Raw genomic sequence first — 18,651 nt, forward strand, 5'->3', positions numbered from 1 at the left:
GGTGCTGAAAGAAAAAAACTGTCAAGGAAGAATTCTACATCCAGCAAAACTATCCTTTAAGAATGAAGGAGAAATGAAGATATTCCCTGATAAACAAAAGCTAAAGGAGTTCATTACTACTAGACCTCCCCTACAACAAATGCTAAAGGGAGTCTTTCAGGCTGAAATGAAAGGATACTAGAGAGTACCTTAAAGCCATATGAAAGATAAAGACCACCAGTAAAGGTAACCACATTCGTAAGAATAAAAGCCAGTATTGTACTTTTGGTTTGTAACTCCTCTTTTCTTCATACATGAGTTAAAGGAAAAATGTATACAAAAATAATTATAAATCCATGTTAATGGGCACACAGTGTATAGAGATGTTAAGCTGTGACAATAACAATATAAAAAAGGAAGGGACAGAGGTGTATATGAGTGGAGTTTTTGTATACTACTGAAACAATATTGGTATTATTCAAACTAGATTGTTATAAGTTTAAGATGTTAACTGTAATCACTAAGCTAACTACTAAGAATAGAATGAAACGATATATAGAAAAGGAAACAAAAAGGGAATCAAAATGGTATAGTAAAAATTTCAACTAAATGTTATGAAAAGGCAGTAATGCAGGAATTGAACAAAAGAAAATATACAGAAAACAGCTAAACGGAGAAGTCAGTTCTTCCTTATGAGTAATATTTATAAATACAAATTGATTAAGCACTCCAGTTAAAAGGCAGATAAAAAATATAATCCAGGTATATGCTGACTCAGTTTAGGTACAAAGACACAAAAGGTTGAAAGCAAAAAGATGAAAAAAGTTATTCCATAGGAACAGTAATCAAAAGAGAGCTGAGTGTCTATATTATTATCAAACAAAATAGATTTTAAGTCAAAAAAGATTACAAGAGACAAAGAAAGACAAAATATTGATAAAAGGGTCAATCCATCAAGAGGACATAACAATTATATGTGCATCTAACAACAGAGCCCTAAGATATAAAAGATAGCCAGAATTAAGGAGAGAAAGAGACAATTCTACAACAGAACTTTCAAACATGAACAGAACAGTCAAGCATACAATCAATAAGGAAATATAGGACTTGAACAATACTAAATACACCAATTAGACCTAATAGACATATACAGAATACCACACCCAACAACAGCAGAATACACAGTGTTCTCAAATGGAATATTCTCCAGGATAAACCATATATAAGGCCACAAAACAAGTCTCAAGAAATTTAAAAGGATTAAAATCATAATAAATATCTCTTCTGACCACAAAGAAAGAAAATTAGAAATCAATAGCACAGGAAACAACTCACAAATAGGTGGAAACTAAACACCAAAAGGTCAAGGAAAAATCACAATGAAAATTAGAAAATATATTGAGTTGAATGAAAATGTAAAGACAATATGACAAAACATAGCGGATGCAGCAAAAGTAGTGCTGAGAGAGTTTTACAGCTGTAAATGCCTACATTAAAAAAGAAAAATACCTCAAATCAGTAACCTAAATGTACACCTTAAGGAGTAGAGAAAGAAGAGCCAACTAAAGCTAAAGCTAAAAGAAGGAAGAACATAAAAAGATGAGTGGAAGTAATGAGATTGCCAGCAGGAAAACACTAGAAAAAAATCAACAAAACAAAAAGATGATTTATGAAAAGATCAACAAAACTGATCTTTAGCTAGATTGACCAAAAAAGAGAGAGAGGAGAGAATGAGATGACTCAAATTACTAAAATCAGAGGGGACATTACTACTAACTTTACACAAATTAAAAGGATTATAAAAGAGAAATATGAAGAACTATATGCCAACAAATTGTATAACATAGATGAAATAGGCAAATCTCTAGAAACAAACAATGAAAACTGAAGAACTGAAAATCTGAATAGAACTGTAACAAGTAAGGAGACAATCAGGAATCTAAAAAATTCTCAACAAAGAAAACTCCAGGACCAGATGGCTTCACCGGTGAATTCTACCAAGTATTTAAAGGAGAATTAGCATCAATCCTCAAGCTCTCCAAAAAGTTGAATAGGAGGGAACACTACCTAATTCATTCTATAAGGACAGCAATACCCTGATACCAAAGTCAGACATAAATACTAAAAAAAAGACTACAAATATCTCTTACGGATATAGCTGCAAAAACCCTCAGTGAAATACTGGAAAACTAAATCCAGAGGCATATTAAAAGGATCATATACCATGACCAAATGAGATTTATCCCAGGAATGCTAGGATGGTTCGACATATGAAAATCAATCAAAGTCCTACACCATACTAACAGAACAAAGGAGCACATGGTCATCTCACTGCAGAAAAGGCATCTGACAAAATCCACTACCTTTTCAGGATAGAAAACACTCAATAAACTAAGAATAGAAGGGAACTTCCTCAACATGATACAGAACATATATAAAAAACACACAGCTAACATCATACTCAAAAGTGAAAAACTGAAAGCTTCCCCCTTAAGATCATGAAGAAGCCAAGAATATACAATTGGGAAAGGACAGTCCCTTCAATAAATGGTGTTCAAAAACTGGACAGTCATATGCAAAAAACTGAAACTGGACCACTATCTTATGCCATATACAAAAATTAAAGTGGATTCAAGACTTGAACATAAAAGCTTAAACCATAAAACTCCTAGAAGAAAACATGAGCAGTAAGCTTTCTGACAAAGACCTTAGCAATGATTTTTAGAATCTGACTTCTAAAGTAAAAGCAACAAAAGCAAAAATAAACAAGTGGGACCACATCAAACAGAAACTTTCTGCACAGCAAAGGAAACCATTAACAAAATAAAAAGGCAACCTACTATATTTGCAAAACATATATCTGATTAGAGGTTAGTATCCAAAATATATGAACTCATACAACTCAATAGCAAAAAACAAAACAAAAATCTGACTTCAAAATGGGCAAAAGGGGGTTAGCCCCATGGCATGGTGGTTAAGTTCTGTGCACTCCACTTCAGCAGCCTGGGTTCAGGGGTTTGGATCCTGGGTGTGTACCTACACCACCCATCAGCCATGCTGTGGTAGTGATCCACATACAAAATAGAGGAAGATTGGCACTTATGTTAGCTCAGAGTTAATCTTCCTCAAGCAAAAAAAGAGGAAAATTGGCAACAGATGTTAGCTCAAGGTGAAGCTTCCTCAGCCAAAAAAAAAAAAACACCCAAAAAAGGGGCAGAAGGTCTGAATAGACATTTTTTCAAAGCAAATAGCCAAAAGGTACATGAAAAGATGCTCAGCATTATTAATCATCAATCAGGGAAATGCAAATAAAAACCATGATGAGATATCACCCCACACCTGTTACTATTAGCTATTAGCAAAAAAGACAAGAAATAACAAGTGTTAGCAAGGATGTGGAGGAAAGGAAACCCTGCGCACTGTTGGTGAGAATGTAAATTGGTGCGGCCTCTGTGAAAAACAGTATGCAAGTTCCTCAAAAATTAAAAATGAACCACCATATGATCCAGCAATTCCACTTCTAGGTATTTATCCAACAAAAATGCTAACACTAATTCAAAAAGACACATGCACTCCTATGTTCACTGCAGCACTATTTATAGTAGCCAAGATATGAAAACAAACTTAATATCCATTGATGGATGAATGGGTAGAGACATTGTGGTATATATATATATATGGTGGAATATTGTTCAGCCACAAAAAGATGAAATCTAGCCATTTGTGACATAGATGGACATGGAGGGCACTATGCTATGTGAAATAAATCAGAGAAAAACAAATACTCTATGATCTCTCTTATATGTGGAATCTAAAAAAGAAAACCACCAAGCTTATAGATACAGAGAACAGGTTGGTGGTTGCCAGAGGTAGGGGGAGAAATGGGTGAATGGGATCAAAAGGTAAAAAAAAAAATTTTAATAAACTTAAAAATATCTATCTCTTCCAAGATCGGGCAACAAAACTGAGTAAGATCGAATGGCTGCATGTCCTCATCTCTAAAACAGGAAATAATGGCAGCTGATCCATTAAGTTGTTGGAGGACTATGAGATGCTACATGAAAAAGTGCTCAGTGCAGTGCCTGGTTCACAGTAAACATCGATTCCATGTTTACTACTATTGAGGTGATGAGGGACTTTTTAAAAACCTTGCTATTGATTTCACTCAGCCCAGTTTTTTTTTTGTTTTTTTTTTTAATGGCAGGGTCAGGTTTGAAATTATCCTTGATTTTTTTGGAAGGGAAAGAGTCACTCTGATCTAACATTTGTTGCCAATCTTCTTTGTCTTTTTTCTCCCCAAAGCCCCAGTGCATGGTTGTATATCCTAGTTGTAAGTCCTTCTGGTTCTTCTATGTGGGCCACCACCACAGCATGGCAACTGACAGACGGGTGGTGTGGTTCTGTGACTGGGAAATGAACCCAGGCCACTGAAGTGGTGAGAGCACCAAATTTTAACCACTAGGCCATCAGGGCTGGCTCCCCAGTTACTGTTAGTATCTGAACTAGATTACACCTCTTGCATCTTCCATACATAGCACACTCATTAAGTGATCAAACTTAGGAAAAACAAAATAAAGAATTTCTCCATCTCCGGCACTAAAGGAAAAGAAGTTGTTTAACAAGACACTAAAAATCAAGAGAGATGCTAAGGTGGGAAATGGGCCATCTGGGGGAAAAATGCTGAGGGATTACAAAATAAAGCTGAAGATAAGGCACAGATTTAATCCTCCTGGGAAAGTGCCTTCCTAATTGTCTAGAATGGGTAACAAAGTGTGTCAGGAAAATGCAGGGAATGGGGTAAGGAGAGAGGTGTTTTGATTTATTTTAATTAAAGAGCATAGGCAGGGGAGAAAAAAAATGATCAGGAACAAGACAAGGATGCCTGCTTTCACTACTTTTATTCAACATGAAACTGAAAGTTCTAGCCAGAGCAATTAGGCAAGAAAAAGAAATCAGCAGTACCCAGATTGAAGAGGAAGACGTAGAATTATCCCTGCTCACAGATGATTATGATCTTATATGTAGAGAGCTCTAAAGTTCCACAAACAAAAGAACACAAAAACTGTTAGAACTGATAAATTCAACAAAGTTGCAGGATACAAAATCATGCAAAAATCAGTTGGGAAAAAAATCAGTTGCATTTCTGTACACTAGCAATGAATAATCCAAAAAGAAAATTAAGAAAACAATTCCACTTTCAATGGCATCTAACAGAATGAAATACTTAAGAATAAATTTTATCAAGGAGGAATAAGACTCATACACTGAAAACTAGAAAATATTGCTGAAAGATATTAAAGACGACACCAGTAGGTAGTCATTTTGCAACATGTAAATGTATCAAATCAATACATTGTACATCTTAAACTTATAGAATGTTATATGTCAATTATATCGCAATAAAGCTGGGGGGAAAAAGGACACCAATAAATGGAGAGACATCTCATGTCCATGGATAACCAGACTGAATACTGTTAAGATGACAATACCACTCAAAGCAATATATGTAAGTTTCAATGTAATCTCTATCACAACCCAGATGGCTTTTTTTTTCATAAAGAGAAAAACCCATCCCAAAATTTATACGGAATTTAAGGGGACCCTGACTATTCAAAACAACCTGGAAAAATGAACAAAGTTAGAGGACTTATGGTTCTTAATTTCAAAACTTACTACAAAGCTACAGGAATCAAACCAGTGTAGTACTGGTATAAAGATAGATATATAGATTAATGGAACAGATTGAGAGCCTAGAAGCAAACCCTCACATCTGTGGTCAATTGTTCTCCAACTAGGTGCCAAGACCATTCAATGGAGAAAGAACAATCTCAAACAAATGGTGCTGGAAAGCCGGATATCCATATTCAAAAGAATGAAGTTTCACCTTTACTTTACTCCACATACAAAAATTAACTCAAAATGGATCAAAACTAATCTAAGAGTTAAAGTATCAAACTTCTAGAAGAATACATAACAGCAAATCTCATGACCTTGGATTTGGTAATGGTTTCTTAAATATACACCAAAAGCACAGCCCTCCTCCCAAGAAGATAAATTAAACCATCGAAATTAAGAATTTAAGATTTTTTTTGCATCAAAAGACACTATAAGAGAGTGAAAAGACAAGCCCCAGAATGGGTGAAAATATTTGCAAATGATATATCTGATAATGGTTTAAAATTCCTAATATATAAAGAACTCTTAACTCAATAACAAAAAGACAAGCAACCCAGTTATAAAATGGGCCAAAAGACTTGAATAGACATTCCTCCAAAGAAGATATTCAAACACCCAATACACACATGAAAAGATGCCCAACATCATTAGGGAAATGCAAATCAAACCACAACAAGTTAACACTTCACAGCTACTAGGATGGCTACACTTAAAAAAAAAGAAAGGAACAGGAAAGTAACACATGTTGGCAATGCGATGATGTGGAGAACCTGGAACTGTCATGCATTGCTGGTGGGAATGTAAAGTGATACTGCCACTGTGGAAAACACTTTAGTGGTACATCAAAAAGTTAAATATACAATTACCATGTGATCCAGAAATTCCATTTCCAGGTTTATCCCCAAAGGGACTGAGAACAGGGACTCAAATAGATCATACATCAGTGTTCATATAGCAACATTATTCACAATAGCCAAAAAGTGGAAACAATTCAAATGTCCATCAGCAGATAAACTAACAAAATGTGGTGTATATATATACAATGAAGTATTATTCAGCCATAAAAAATAATGAAGTTCTGATATGTTACAATATGGATGAACCTTGAAAGCATTACGTGAAGTGAAATAAGACAGACACAAAAGGATAAATATTGTATGATTCAATTTATATGAAATATTTAGAATATACAAATTCATAAACAAATAGATTAAGAGGCTACTAGGGGCTGGAGGTAGAGGAGGAAAAGGAATTATTGCTTAATGGGTACAGAGTTTCTGCTTGGGATGATGAAAATTTTTGGAAATACATAATGGTGATGGTCACAAAGACTTCCGAATGCCATTTAATTGTACACTTAAAAATGGTTAAAATAGCACATTTTATATTCTATATATCTTGTTGTTAGTGCCATCAAGTCAATTCTGACTCCTAGCACCCTATACCCAGTCTTTTTTTGTGCGCCACCCTCTCACCTCCCGGCACTGTATCAGACAAGGCTCCGCTGCTGTTCACAGCGTTTTCATGGCCAGTTTTTTCAGAAGTGGGGAGCCAGGTCCTGCTTCCTCGTCTGTCTTAATCTGGAAGCTCCGCTGAAACCTGTCCACCATGGCTGACCCTGCTGGTATTTGAAATACCGATGGAATAGCTTCCAGCATCACAGCAACACACAGTTGCCACAGTATGACAACCAACAGATGAGCAGTGTTGTTCCCTGATGGGAAACGAACCTGGGCCAAGGCGGTGAGAGGGCCGAATCTCAACCACTAAACCACCAGAGCTGGCATATGTTTTTTACCACAATAAATAGTAAAATATATTTATAAATCTATGTTGAATTTTACTTAATGATTTTTTTTTGCATATCTGAGATGAGCACATGGATTTTTTGCCTTGTGTTAATGTAGTGAGTTAATTTGTAAATATTCTATATTAAACTAGTCTTGTATTCCTTAGTTTATCTTCTTTTGGTCAGATTAGTTTTTCTAGCTTATTGAGTTAAATGTTTAGTTCTTTTTTTCCTCAGTCCTTTTTGCTTTTTAATAAATGCTTTTAAAGTCCACATTTTCTTCTAAGTAATTCTTCAGCCACGTTATACAAACATCTTACCCTATATACAATTTAGCATGCCACATTTTCACAGCTGCTGGTAAAGGATTTGAGATTCAGTATCCACATTTTTCTGCTAATTCCCAAAGCCCCAGTTTCCAGAGTGATGTGAAGAGGGCCAGATGATGCCTCCACACACAGAGCTTATATTACAGGAGAGGGATCCTGAGCTTAGGGAATCCAAATCTTTTATAACGGGCAGTTTTGCTGCAGAGGGAGGCAGTATCTCCTCCGAGGCTGTTCACTGTCAAACGTCTTTGAGAACACAGCTGAAAACAAAGGGTAGCCAGTGCCTGCCACAATACATGCAGAAACATGAGAGACTCAGGGAGAAAGGTCTTCTAACAATGTATAGATCCAAGCTGGGGAGAACTGACATCTAAACAATACTGAGTCTTCTAACTTAGGAACATGGTAGACTTCTCCTTCTATGTAAGTCGTCTTTAATTTTGCAGTCACATCTTGTCGTTTCCAATGTAAAAGTCTTGCATATCTTTCATTAAATTTCTTCCTAAGAATTTTCTTTGTCCTGCTATTGTAAACTATATTTTTTTTCCATGATTTTTTTTTTTTTAAGATTTTATTTTTTCCTTTTTCTCCCCAAAGCCCCCCAGTACATAGTTGTATCTTCTTCGTTGTGGGTCCTTCTAGTTGTGGCATGTGGGACGCTGCCTCAGCGTGGTCTGATGAGCAGTGCCATGTCCGCGCCCAGGATTCGAACCAACAAAACACTGGGCCGCCTGCAGCGGAGCACGCGAACTTAACCACTCGGCCACGGGGCCAGCCCCTGTAAACCATATTTTTAAATTTCACTTTTAAATTTATTGCTAATATTTAGAAATACAATGGATTTTGGTACATTGTTATTGTGACCTTGGCTAAATTAATTTATTCTAATAGTTTGTAGATTCTTTTGGATTTACATGTACACAATCATGCCATCTGTGAATAAAGACAAGTTTACTTCTTACTTTCAAATCTTTTTCATTCCTTTTCTTCCTTCATTGAACTGATTAGAACCTCCGGTATAATGTTGAGTAGATATGGTTAGAATGTGAACATGATTGATTTATTCTTGCCCTTAGGGAGAAGGTACTAAATATTTCACCATTATGTATCATTTTAGCTGTAGTGTTCCATAAATACCCTTTATCTTATTTACTTTACTGAGAATTTTTATCAAAAAAGGCTGTTGAATTTTATCAAAAGCTCTTTCTGACCTACTGAAATGATAATATGGTTTTTTTCCCTTGGTTCTGTTAATGCAGTGAAATACTTGGATTAATTTTCAAACATTAAGCCAGTCTTGTATTCCTGGGATAAACCCCACATGGTCATATTATCCACATATATATTAATATAATTATATAATTAACATTAAAATACACCACAAAAATACTGTAATCCCAGACAAAGAAGGGCATTACATAACAATAAAGCAGTCAACCCAACAAGAGGATATACATTGATAAATATTTATATACCCAACAGAGGAGCAACTAAGTATATAAAACAAATATTAATAGACCTAAAGGGAGAAATTGACAGCAATACAATAATAGGGAATTTTAATAAAACTAGAAATCAATTACAAGAAGATAACTAGAAAATTCACAAATACGTGGAGATTAAACAACATGCTACTGAACCACCAGCGCATCAAAGAAGAAATTAAAAGAGATTATCTAAAAATACCTTGAGACAACTGAAAATGGAAATACAACAAACCAAAACTATGGGATTCAGCAAAGGCAGTTCTAAGAGGGAAGTTCAGAATGATAAATCCCTACATCAAGAAATTAAAATCTCAAATAAACTAACATTACACCTCAAGGAACTAGAAAAAGAACAGATGAAACCCAAAGGTAGTAGAAAGAAGAAAATAACAAAGATCAGAGCAGAAATAAATGAAAAAGAGACTAAAAAGACAATAGAAATGATCAATGAAACTAAGAGTTGGTTCTTTGAAAAGATAAAGTTGACCAACATTTAGCTAGACTCACCAAAAGAGAGGACTCAAATAAATCAGAAATGAAAGAGGAGACAGTACAAGTGACACCACAGAAACACAAGGATCATAAGAGACTACTATGAACGATTAATTATATGCCAACAAATCCGACAACTTAGAACAGATAAATTCCTAGAAAAATACAACCTACCAAGACTGAATCATGAAGAAATAGAAAATCTGAACAGATCAATTACTACTAAAGCAATTGAATCCATAACCAAAAACCTCCCCACAAAAAACAGTCCAGGACCAGATGGTTTCACTGGTGAATTCTATCAAACATCCAAAGAACTAATACCAACCCTTCTCAAACTCTCCTAAAACACAGAAGAGGAAGGGACATTACTCTGATACCAAAACCAGGCAAGGACACCACAAGAAAAGAAAATTACAGGCCAATATGCCTGTTGAACACAGATGCAAAAATCCTCAACAAAATATCAGCAAACCAAATTCAACAATAAGTTAAAAGGATCATACACCATGATATAGTGGGGGTTATTCCTGGGATCTGAGGATGGTTCAACCCCACAAATCAATGTGATACACCACCATTAACACAATAAAGGATAAAAATCACATGATCATCTCAACAGACACAGAAAAAGCATTTGACAAAATTCAACATCCATTAATCATAAAAACTCATAAAATGTGTACAGAGGGAACATACCTCAACATAATAAAGGCCATATATGACAAGCCCACAGCTAACATAAAACATACAATAAAAATTACAAAATCTGGGGGTGGCCCAGTGGCATAGTGGTTAAGCTTGTGCACTCCACTTCAGTGGTCTTGGGTTTGCTGGTTCGAATCCTGTGAGCAGACCTACACACTGCTCATCAAGCCATGCTGTGGCTGGCATCCCACGTGTAAAACAGAGGAAGATGGGCACAGATGTTAGCTCAGGGCCAATCATCCTCAGGAAAAAGAGGATTGGGAACAGATGTTGGCTCAGGGTTAATCTTCCTCACTAAAAAAACAAACAAAAAAAACCCTGAATAGTCCTAGATCAGTTAAAGAAATTGAATCCATTGTTAAATATCTTCCCAGTTCATGTGTTCACTGATCAAGTGCTTCTACTAAACATTTAAGAAAGAAATATTACTAGTATATATACACTTTTTCAGAGATTGGATGAAGAGGGAACACTTCCCAACTTGTTTTTCAGGAGGTTATCATAATTTTGTATCATAACCTGACATCACAAAGACATTTCAAATAAGCTTACAGACCAATAACCTTCATTAACAAAGATGCAAAATCTTCAATATATTAATATTAATCACTTATAAATAAGTGTAAATTTAAGCTGCCTTCTTTTTTTTTGAGGAAGATTGGCCCTGAGCTAACATCTGTTGCCAATCTTCCTCTTTTTCCTTGACAAAGAATGTCGCTGAGCTAACATCTGTGCCAGGCAGGCTTCCTCTATTTTGTGAGACACCGCCACAGCATGGCTTGATGAGCGGCATGTAGGTCTGCGCCCGGGATCCGAATCCACGAACCCTGGGCTGCCAAAGCAGAGTGTGCGAACTTAACCACTACGCCACCACGCTGGCCCCTACACCTTCTTCTTTTAATGTATACATTTAAAGCTAAAAATTGCCCCTCTAAGTGCTGATGTAACTGAATCCCACCATTTCTGAAGTGTTGTTAATTTTATTATTCAGTTCCAAATATCTAGTTTCTATTCTGATTTCTTCTTCAATGAGTTACTTAGAAGTATGTTACTTAATATCTCGACATTTGGGGATTTTTGTAGTCATCTTCATTACTGATTTTTAGTTAAATTCCATTGTTATCACAGACCATACTCTATATCATTTCAATTTCAACTTACATAATCCTTTGAAACATATTTACAGTTGCTTTTTGGTGCAGTGATGGTTTCTGGATGAACAATAAATATGCACTTGAAAGGAATGTGTATTTTACAATCATTGGATTTAATGTTCTAATAAATGTCAATTTGGCCAATTAGTTTGGTTCCAATATTTTATATTTGTATTGGTTTTATGTCTGCTTATTATATCAGTTACAGAAAGAGGTGGGTTAGAATCTCCAACTATGATTGTAAATTTGTTTTCCCCTTTAATTCTGTCAAGTTTTGCTTCATATTATTTTGAAGTTCTGCTAGTAGGTGCATACCTACTTAGGATTATCATATCGTTCTGCCAAGCTGATCCTTTTATAGAATTGTGAAAATACTCTATCTTAAAATCACCTTGGTACTAAGACAGCCACATTTGCTTTCATGATTAGTGTTTGCATGGTAGAACTGTGTCTATACTTTTAACCTAGAGTTAAGTTATATCTTTTATAAACAGCATATAGTTGAGTCTTTTATTCAATCCAATCAGACCATCATCTTGCAATTGGAGTACTTAGAAAGGTTCCATTTGTTCCTTCTTTCCTACCTGTTTAATCAATTTTTTAAAAATAAGAATGTCATTTTCCCATTGAACTCCAAAAGCTTTTCCTAGTTGGAGTTAATTTTTATTTTGGTAAAATATACATAACATAAAATTGACTATTTTAACCTTTTTTAAGTGTACAATTCAGTGGCAGTAAGTACATTTACAATACTGTGCAACCATCACCACCATCCATCTCCAGAACTTTTTCATCACCCCAAAGAGAAACTCTGCACCCATTAAACACTAACTCCCATTCCCCCTTCCTTCCAGCCTCAGTGACCATCTTTCTACTTTCAGTCCCTATGAAATGTGACTATTCTCGAAATATGATTTTTTCCTCATATAAGTGGAATCATACAACATTTGTCCTTTTGTTTCTGGTTTCTTTCACTTAGCATGTTTTCAAGATTCATCCATGTTGTAGCATGTCAAATTTCCTTCCTTTTAAGACCGAAAAATATTCCATTGTATGTATATGCCACATCTTGTTTATCCATTCCTCTGTTGATGGACATCTGAATTCTTTCCACCTTTTGGCTACTGTGAATAATGCTGCTGTGAATATGAGTGAACAAGTACCTGTTTGAATTCTTGCTTTCAATTTTTCTAGTATAAACCTAGGAGCGGAAGTGATGGATGTTAGTTTTATGCTTAACTTTCTGAGGAACTTTACTCAGACTTCTAAAAATATTGTTTCATACCACTGTTCTTTACATTTATTCAGGAGTTTACAATTTCTCTTGTACACCGTTTTTTCTTGCATGATGATGTGGGCTAATTTTCCTTACTAAGGATATCTTTGAAAGTTCCTTCAACAAGGGCCTGAAAATAAACTCTGGTTTTTGACTCAAGTCCATAAAGAACAGGGAAAAGAATTCTGCTGTGTCTACACTTTTGTTTTCAGATGTGTGCTCCAGCACAGTAAGACGACACCTACTTTCTTCTGACTTACGCTACTGTAGTTAAGAAGTCAACTGCTAGTCTGTCACTTCTTTTAAGATCATGTTTTCCCCACTCTGGCTGCTTTTAAGAACCTATTCGTTTTAGGCACTCTTTTAATTTACTACTATATACCACACAGAGGTGTGTATTTTTCGTTTATCTTGATTGATTTAGTTGGGATTCTTCAATCTGATGACATGTCATCAATCCTGGAAAATTTTCAGTCTCTGAACGTCACCCTCCCCACCATTCTCTTCATTCTGTCACTGACTGTCAAACCTATATTTTTCTGTGTCATGCTTATAAATTAACATTCTTTATAGTTCCTTTTATTCAATGCTGTATTGTATATTTTTACCAATCTTTCAGTTCATAAAATAACTTTTTTCTGCTGTTTAACTCATCTGTGGTATTTCTAATTTTAACCACCATGTCTCATTTCTGTAAGTTCTATTTAGCTTCTTTCCAAATGTCATTTCTGGCAATCTCATTCTTCCATCATATTCCTATACTCTCATTTCTTTAAACATATTAAACAATTCAGAATATAAAATATTGGATGATTCCAAAATCTTCAAACTTTGCAGGTTTAATGTGGCAATATGAAGGTTCTTGTTGACTCTTAACTCTCAAGACTCTTGATTCTGTTTCTATTTGTTGTTACAATGTGTTTGATTATGAATAATAGTCCTTGGAACTATCTATGGGACTCCTTTGAGGCCTGGCTTGAAGGTGGTCTCCTCTGAGGAGTATCCAAGTTTTCCTACTCTTTTGGCTTAGGGAGATTTCTAAGCAACAGTGCCAATTCTAGATCCAAACCTGCATAAAGGAGCTTCTGATACAAAATTCCCAGGGAAGACATTTCCACTGAGATAGGCAGACATTCCTACTTATTCTTTTTAGGAAATTCTGTGTTCATGAAGTTCATCCATTAAAGGTTTTGGCTTGAAGGGGGCTGGCATTAAGCCGGGATCTTTGACCTCCTACTCTGAGCCCATGGGTAAAAAGCCAGGCTCTAGGGCTTGTCTATACCACCTGACTTCAATTTAATTCCTTTTAGTAGAAATATAGCTGTCTAGGAGAATCGGTGAGCCATAGAAAAATGGCTTCTTCATAAATTTTCTTCCTTCATAGAGATGACTATTTTAGATATTACTGTTCTAAAACTTCTAATAATTTCATTTTCCTTTGTAAATGCTTACATTATGAAGGGCCAGAAGAGAGAGAAAGTATTTCGATCTCCTACCTTTTTAGTGATTTAACCAGTCACTATTTGGTTTGTTGGTTAATTCCCACTTCTAAATTTAGTTAATTGGTGGTGTTTCTTTGCAACAGTGTAAAAGTTTCCACTTGGCTGGAGAGAAACTTATTTCCATGTTAGCATTGTAATAATCACTCAGAAATCACTATAGCATCTAATTTCTCTGCTTTTACAATGAGTTCCAGAGTAATTTCTTACACCTGTAACATTTGATGAATGGTGTATTGAATCCACAACCAGAGGATAATGCCAATAAACTGAGTCAAAATATTATATGAATACTTTAATGCAAAATGCTTAACACTTAAAATTAGCAAAGCTTCATTTAAATTAAAACTCCATTTAACTAAAGATGGTTAATCCCAAGAATTGTACAGTAGTTGATTTCTGCTATGGAATGCCAGTCCTAATGCAACACAGTAAGAACTGCATCGTTAGCTGTCACTTCCTCCATTGCTCTTCTGAACCCTAAGGGGTAGGGGAGAGGGTACTCAGACACAAAACAAAATACAACTCAAATAAACTGCGCAGTGATTCCTAAAAGTTATAACCCCATTTTGACTAAGCTGTCCAACCAAACCGCTGGGGAATAACTGCAGGTATTGTTCCAGAGCTGATAAGAGGTTTTGTTTTTACAGCTTGGGAGAAGTTCTGCACTAGGTGAGAAGTCACAGTTTAAGGATGCAGGTTCTGTAAATAGTTACTACATATACACATTTAGTGTCTGTAAACACTAGAAATATACATTAGACAGAGTACCCTTACCAGTCGGGTACAGTTTAAAAAAGAAGATGAGGTAACATGAATCTCAAAGTCCACAGGAATCCTGCCTGAAGAGTTTGAACAGCTGCCAGTAATTCACTTCCAATGTGCAGGGTTAAGGCGTCCCTGGGACCCTTAGGGTTTGCCAAAACTGGACTCACTGGCTTTCAGCACAGCAACCGCATCTTTCACTGCATGGTAGATAACATTCTTCACCTAAAAGATGGGGGAAAATACAGTCAGGTTACCATTAAATCTAAAATCTGTCACTAAGAATAAAGTTTCCCCCACCAATTTTATTACCATTCTCTCAGGATTTAAAACTCAGTATTCAACATGAAATGTCAATATTTGAAAGGCCCCTGGGCTCCTTTAGGCCAGTATTTCATACACATTTTAAACCCATGCCTCCTTTGAAGAACTTAAAAGCTCATTTTACCCCTTCCACAGGCTGTGATGCCTTTGGCCCTGCTCCTGGTGAGTGCAGGAAGAGGCAAGTCCTGGGGTACAGTTTCATTTTGCAGAGTTTATATAGTCCCTTAGTTTTCCAAACATGAAATTGTATGTTACATAATTCACTACTAAAAACCTTTAAAAACCCCACTATCTCAGATCCTCTTTGGATGCCAGAGATTCTGTTCTGCTCTTCCCAAGGCTGAGAACACTACAGCACTAAAGGTCTTGGTTCAAGACCCCTGCCTGGCAGCTGAGCCAAGATCAGAAGTCACATCTATTCATTTTCAACAGTAAAGCCTTTCTCTTTGGGCACAGTCCCTTACAAAGTCTAAACAATACCAAACCAAGATGGGATTTCCTCTATGTTTGTTCCTCCTTTGCCTAAGTAGACAGTGGAACTAGACATAAGGCCAGAACAACTCACTACATCACGTGTGCGATGGCCAAGTTCACTGACTCTCTTTATAAAGTTAGTAATGAGCCATGAAGCCAGAGTCAGAGTCCACCAGGAATCACTGCTATTTTTACCTGTAATTTATCTTCATGATTGGTATGAGTCTGTGACAGATAACGGAATTCCTGAGTAAGCCAGAAGCAGTGTTTAACATGTTCTGGAGAAACAAAATCTTCAGCCACTTTGATACAGCTATATAAGTTATGAACCTGGAAAACACCAAGCCACATCAGTAACACACACGAAAGTTCATAGTGCAAAGAGAACAAAGCATAAAGTAACGGTTCTTGCCTGGTGTGGAGCTCCTGCTGGGATAAACACCACATCCCCAAGAAACTGTACAACAGCCCAGCCTTGAACTCCATACTCTTGATGAAGACGCTTCCTTAGTGATCGGTCTAAATACCAGCTCTGATCATGAATGGGATCATGGTCTGCTGGGTTTTCTTGACCTTGCTCTTCAGATACCTAGAATACATTAAAAATATTATGAAACTGAGCAACATGCTGAGGCTCAATGAGGGCACTTTCCCCCCTCAACAGTGTGGGCAGTCAGTAAAATGTCAGACCTTCTTCGACGACTGCTCCTGTTGGCAGAAAGTGACAAGTATACTCAAAGACATTCACTGAATGAGCCAAGAGAAGACTAAAAGAAAATGTGGCTTCCCTTCTGCCATTTCCTATAAACCATAACTAGCAATCTGCATATTTTTGTAAATACTGTATTTTGGTCAATATTTTGATCTAGATTTTTAAATGCAGATAGGCTCAAGCTCCTTAGAAATAGATTTGCTGTACTGTAGTTATTAAAAAACCTGTATTCACTTAAAAATCTGAATTACAAAATAGTCCCAAAGATAGCTGTAGATTAAACTTATTTGTTCTAGACCATGCATCTGGCAGCACAGACTCAGGGTGACACTATCAAAAAAATAATATGTGACTAGCAGGTTTTCTGGAAGAGGCAAATGCTCCTTAGCCAGAAACATCTTGATCAAACAAATGCTGGTTAAGGACCTAAGTGGTACCAGGCAACAGGCTAGGAGTGTTCATATCCATTCCTCGTGAACAACTGAAGAGTATCAGCCACAGACACCTGGACTGCAGCCAGCGGCCTCAGTGGTGAACAGGTTAAAAACTGAATATGCCCATCTTTCCAGTTACCTAGATCTTCTACACAGACCCCTTGCTGAACAACCCGCCAATTACTGGAAATGGAATCTCCAAAACTGCTGCATCCCTTGCCAATGAACCTTCACCAGCTAATGGCCACAAGTAGGGCCTTCCGGACCTACCACTAAGTAAGGGTGGACATAACCAAGAGGGACCTTAGAAACTCACTCAGAACACAGCCATCAAAGACCAAGGAATGATACATGAACTTCTGAAGTGCTTAGATTTTCAAGGCAATAAAAAACAGATGATAAGAGATGATCAGAGGAAATCACTTGAAGGCAGAGCTCAAAAATCTCCAAATGTACTAAAATATAAAACACAGACATAAGAAAAATGACAAGGCCTCCTCTTTTCAGAGGCGTGAGCCTAATCATTTTAGAAAGCTTTGTTCCTTAGCAACCAGCTTCAGCCTATGCAATCTGACATGCACAGATTTAACTTTTGAGGTTGTCATTACTTGCCAGTAACCAAGTCAGTTCTTGACATGTAGTAATTTATAATATTGCTATTCTTCATGCCTCTCTTTACATTCCATAGGGTAAGAAGCACACCTTTTTAAGGAATTCTCGTATCTTCTCCGTGTCCTTAGCAGCGTATATGTGCCAGAGGGCTCCTGGCTTCTCCCTTCCTTCAATAAATCGTTTTATTGTGAGTTCATCAGAATCTCCGTCTTGGATGGTCTTAAGGACTTCTACAGTGAGAGATAGCAAATGTCAGACCATAGTCTCCAGCTCAGAGAGGTAGCCCCCCTTTCATGCTCAGCACCTTACCTTCTTCTTGGTCACTCTGTCCTTTCGGAATTCCCACATAGACCATGACGTTAGCTGCATCAGATACATCTAAGTGAAGATTTGTTGTTCCATATTTCCGATCTTCTGGAGTAATTAATCCTGCAAATGGAATACATCCTAAATTTACTAAGACAACAAAGGCTACTAGTGTCTTTTCTACTCCCTGGGAAATGCTTAGTCACAGAATTTTAAAAGCTGCCTCTCTAATGATGTACAAGTACGAGGATAATATTTAATATTAAATTTATTTTATTCTTCCAACTTTGAAAGAAAATACTCTCTTATTAAATAATTATAAAAATAAAAAACCAACTCCTAATACTAGGACTTCTGTTTAGGCAAAGTAGGTCCCTGACAGACCCTTCCTACTAAGAAACAACTAAAAATCCTGGATGAAATTATTGAAAAAAAACTTCTTTAATGAGTCAATGAGCTTGCAAGAAAAAAAAGAAATACTCAAAAGCCAAAAACTCGAAAGCAGGACTCAAGAATGGTAAAGCAGACTCCTGAAGCTGGGATTTGCCAAAAGGACATATGCTCAACTAGATGAGCTCAAGCTTTTGTTGTCACAGCCTAGGAGGACTCTGGGGCAAGACACAAAGCCCAGGGTC

The 18,651-nt window shown here is 36.4% G+C and overlaps 1 protein-coding gene across 4 annotated transcripts in view; it reads right to left on the minus strand.

Moving 5' to 3' along the window:
• Positions 1-14,669: 14,669 nt before the first annotated feature.
• Positions 14,670-18,651, minus strand: part of KDM3A (lysine demethylase 3A) — a 49,654-nt gene continuing 45,672 nt past the window's right edge. For all 4 annotated transcript variants that reach the window (XM_014852797.3, XM_070511794.1, XM_070511796.1 and 1 more), the window contains exons 22-26: positions 18,020-18,139; positions 17,801-17,940; positions 16,365-16,541; positions 16,148-16,282; positions 14,670-15,379 (exon numbers count right to left, since the gene is read on the minus strand). In XM_014852797.3, coding sequence (XP_014708283.3) covers positions 15,299-15,379; positions 16,148-16,282; positions 16,365-16,541; positions 17,801-17,940; positions 18,020-18,139 — 653 coding nt within the window. In that variant the 3' untranslated portion in view covers positions 14,670-15,298. The remainder of the gene's footprint in view (positions 15,380-16,147; positions 16,283-16,364; positions 16,542-17,800; positions 17,941-18,019; positions 18,140-18,651) is intronic.

Source organism: Equus asinus, chromosome 6 (assembly GCF_041296235.1).
Source record: "Equus asinus isolate D_3611 breed Donkey chromosome 6, EquAss-T2T_v2, whole genome shotgun sequence".
Lineage (NCBI taxonomy): Eukaryota > Metazoa > Chordata > Mammalia > Perissodactyla > Equidae > Equus > Equus asinus.